At 40.0% G+C, this 4,501-nt stretch overlaps 1 protein-coding gene across 1 annotated transcript; it reads right to left on the minus strand.

Annotated features, from left to right (window-relative positions):
* On the minus strand, positions 1–219 carry LOC133041729 (small proline-rich protein 2E-like). Its single transcript, XM_061122710.1, has one exon. It carries the CDS (start codon positions 217–219, stop codon positions 1–3), a length of 219 nt encoding a protein of 72 aa, XP_060978693.1.
* Between the last annotated feature and the right edge of the window lie 4,282 nt (positions 220–4,501).

Genomic DNA, 4,501 nt, shown 5'->3' on the forward strand with positions numbered 1-4,501 from the left:
CTACTTGCTTTTGGGTGGGCACTTCTGCTGGCATTGTTGGGGAGGTGGCACAGGAGGGCATTTCTGCTGGCACTTTGGAGGTGGGCATGGCTCAGGGCACTTTGGAGGTGGGCAAGGCTCAGGACACTTTGGAGGTGGGCAAGGCTCAGGGCACTTGGGAGTGCACACTACTGGAGGTGGCTGGCAGGGCTGCTTGCACTGCTGCTGCTGATAAGACATCTTTCTGGAGTCTCAGAATCTGAAAGAAATTACATGACAGTGTTCACAAGAAGGAACTGCTACAGGGAGAAAAGTCTGAGTTTGTTTAATACCCTAGGATAGAATCTTTGCAGTCCCTAAGAATGTGCTTTGATCTCTTTAATCCCTTCCAATGAACTTCTGGCCTCTCTCTCCCTCTTTAACAAATTGTATTATTGGCTCAGAGAAAATCTTTTTACATACCACTTTTCAAAAAATTTCTTTTTTCAAAAAACCAATCAATGTTTTTCTGTTCTTCTTCTTCTTTTTTTTTTTTTTTTCTGGAAATAGCATCTTCAAGAAATGCTATCATAAGGTACAAAATCCTGGATAAGCTCACAAGCAATTCTCATCATCATTATCTATCATGAGGTCCCAGAAGTATGACTTGTGTAGAGAGCAAATGGCAACCAGGAAGGATACAAGGGCCCCACACCTTCTAAGATAAATGACTCTTCAATAACAGCTGAAGGACATAGGAAAGATACAGAAAAAGGAAAAATACTTCTTTCCTTGCCTCTTGTCACAGAATTTGTTGCAGTCTCTTCAATAAAGGAATTCAAACTCTGTCCCAGAAACTTAATAAATACTGTATATTGCCGTTTTCAAATTCCAAGCTTCCATCCACTAAGGAGCATTAAAGTCATGACAATAACTCTGCACACACCAAATTTGCTGTAGCCAGAATTAATTCATAAGTAGAGACCCCAAGAATAGAGTTGAACTGAAGGATCAGACTCACCAGGTTCTCCAAAATCTATCTGGACTTGAGTAGCAGGAGGATGGCAGTGATGCAGCAGAGGGCCTTTTTATAGGGACTTGCTGCCCCACCCAGGAGGAAGCAGAGCTGCCAAAACAGGCCTGGTTCAGTTATTTCCCAACCAAAATGCAAATCCATTTATAAGTGGCTTGACAGGGACTCCAGAAAGAGGAAATGTCCTACTCCTCCCTGGATTATAATCCAGGGATCTCCTCCCTGGATTATCATCCCATGATGCACAGCATCCCTGTCTTAAGACCTCAGTTTCAGGGGTTTATAGCAGTGGGAGGATTTGGGAGGGTTAACTTGGAGTCAAAGCCTCCCCTTCTTGATTGGGGAAGATTCCTCTCTGATACCTTTCACCTTCTATGAATTATAAAAGTGCCTGTCTTGTTCCACATGAACTGGGTGCCATTTTGTTGTACCTACTGGGTTGAAAAGAGCCTGGCTATCTAGTGATGCCTTTCTCTTTACCTCAAGTCCTTCTTATAATGCTTTTCCCTTTGATCCATGACCTGCTAATCTGTCTCCTTTCTTCTTCTAAAATGGACCAAGTGCAGGTTGCAGATCATCTCTCCAGCCTTCCCATCGTAATACTTGGATATGTTCAGTAAAGTGGTGCCCTCTAGGATCCGCCTTTCACTGCTTTTCTCCTTCAAATAAAAGACATCAAGCTGTTTACTGCAGCCTTTAGAAATCTGTTTCACCTTGGGTCCCAGGGAATTCACTAAGAGTTTAGCATCATCTACTCTAATTCAGTTTTGGCCGCAGCCCAGACTCTAGACCAACAAGAGAAAGCAAGCTTTTTGCACATAACTCTCCAGCATGATGTACCATCTACTCCTATATAATTTCTCCCAACTGTCCTCTTTGTACTATGTCACTCTATGAAAGAAGCTCAGAGCATTGTTCAAATTTTCTGACGTCCTTCCCCTTTGAAATATTGAAAGACCCAATCTGGTAAGTAATGCCATATAATAACTATTTTTTAAGGAAAGTTGAAGTCATTATGAGCCACTCAGTCATTGAAGTTAATTCCCATTCACATACAGCTTCTCAATCATTAATAAGAATTTCACTGTAATTTAAACCAATTTTTCAGATTTACCATACTGGTTACAGGGAATATATGTTAAGTAAACCTCTTTCCTGGTCACTTCCTTCATATATTTTGTCAGTGTGCCAGAAAGAAGCATAGTTACTTTATGAGTCATTTTGACTGCTACAGGGTGCCCAGATAATTGGTCGAATATTAGTCTATGTGCTTCTCTAAGGATGTTTTTGAATGAGATGGTCTTTCCTGGTCACTCAGTGGTAAAGTGTCTGCCTAACAGGGAGGAGATGCCAGTTTGATCACTGGATCAGGAAAATCACCTGGGTAAGGAAATGGCAACCCAGTATCTTTGCCCGGAGAATCACTCAGAGAGAAGAGCCTGGCTGGCTACATTCTGTGGGGTCACGAAGAGTTGGACACAACTTAGTGGCAGACAAAACCTTTCAATATATAAATCAGTGGTCTGGGTAAAGGAGGTTGCCCTCTATAAGGTGGGTAGTCCTTCATCCACTGAAAGCCTGAGTAGAGCAAAAATCTGAGTCTTTCTTGGGTAAGAGATAATCCTCTTGCCTGATGGCTTTCCACAGGTTTTCAGTTGCACAGAGCTTGAATTTGTCAGCCTTTATAATCTCATTCTCTCTCTTTGCTGTTTCTCTCTGTGTCTGTCACTCTCTCATATAAAATACATGTATAACATGCATTATTATAATTTAAAAATTTCATCTGCCATTTGATGTACATCATTTCCTATGTTCAATCAAGTTAAAAATTCAAGAAGTTTGTGTAAAGTGATTAAAGTAAAACTATAAGTATTACATGATACATGTGAAGTGTAATTATGAAAAATATAATGAATTTTTAGAGAATAACTGAAGTTCAAGAAAGAATGCCCTAGCATGTTCTCCAGCCCTGGCATAATATTTCATTTATGCCTTTTCAGAGATTTAGCTCTCAATAATTCTTTTACAGTTCCTTTGTTCAGCTGGAGCTGAACTATCGTCTTTTCTGTACTATACTCTTGGGCACTGAAGATTTTCATAATAGTCTATGGCTGGAAATGAATCACATCTGGTTTAGGAGCAAAGTTACAATGCTGACTTTACATGACTATAGAATGTGGGAACACATTAATGAATGTCCCATTTCACCTGACCACTACAATCCCCTAGAATGCTATCTCATGCTGAAGATTACTTTACCAGGGAATAAATCATTTTTATTCCAATAGTAAATATCAGGTTTAAATTGCATAAAAACAAAAATGAATGTAAGATACCATTTAAGACTCACACTGCCACATACAAGTGATTGAGAGTAGGTTTGGGAGGGGAGAGAGGATCAGAGAACTAAACGTTTAATACATGCTTAGGGTTTATCTGATGAGTTTGTTTTCTTCTACTCTATCCCAACATGTTATAGACCTTTAAAAGAGAGTAGTTTTAAAGGTTTTATTTTTTAATTAATTAACTTATATTAATTTATAATATTGTATTGAGTTTGCCATACAATGACTTGAGTCTGCCATGAGTGTACATGTATTCCCCATCCTGAATTCCCTTCTCACCTCCCTCCCACCTCCCTCTGGGTCATCCCTTTGCACCAGCACTGAGCCTCCTGTATCATGCATCAAACCTGGACTGGTGATTTGTTTCACATGTGATATTTTACATGTTTCAATGCCGTTCTCCCATATCATCCCGCCCTTGCCCTCTCCCAGAGTCCAAAAGACTGTTCAATACATCTGTGTCTCTTTTGCTGTCTCGCATATAGGGTTATCATTACCTTCTTTCTAAATTCCATATATATGTGTTAGTATACTGTATTAGTATTCTTCCTTCTGGCTTACTTCACTCTGTATAATAGGCTCCAGTTTCATCCACCTCATTAGAACTGATTCAACTGTATTCTCTTTAATGGCTGAGTAATATTCCATTGTGTATATGTACCACAGCTTTCTTATCCATTCTTCTGCTGATGGACATCTAGGTTTCTTCCATGTCCTGGCTATTATAAACAGTGCCACGCTGAACATTGGGGTACACATGTCTCTTTCGATTCTGGTTTCCTCGGTGTGTATGCCCAGAAGTGGGATTGCTGGGTTGTATGGCAGTTCTCTTTCCAGATTTTTAAGGAATCTCCACTCTGTTCTCCATAGTGGCTGTACTAGTTTGCATTCCCACCAACAGTGTAAGAAAAGTTCCCTTTTCTCCACACCCTCTCCAGCATTTATTGCTTGTTGACTTTTAGATAGCAGTCAATCTGACTGGCGTGAAATGGTACCTCAATGTGGTTTTGATTTGCATTTCTCTGATCATGAGTGATGTTGAGCATCTATTCATGTGTTTGTTAGCTATCTGTATGTCTTCTTTGGAGAAATGTCTGCTTAATTCTTTGGCCCACTTTTTGATTGGGTCTTTTATTTTTCTGGAATTGAGCTGCAGGAGTTGCTC

Source organism: Dama dama, chromosome 20 (assembly GCF_033118175.1).
Source record: "Dama dama isolate Ldn47 chromosome 20, ASM3311817v1, whole genome shotgun sequence".
Lineage (NCBI taxonomy): Eukaryota > Metazoa > Chordata > Mammalia > Artiodactyla > Cervidae > Dama > Dama dama.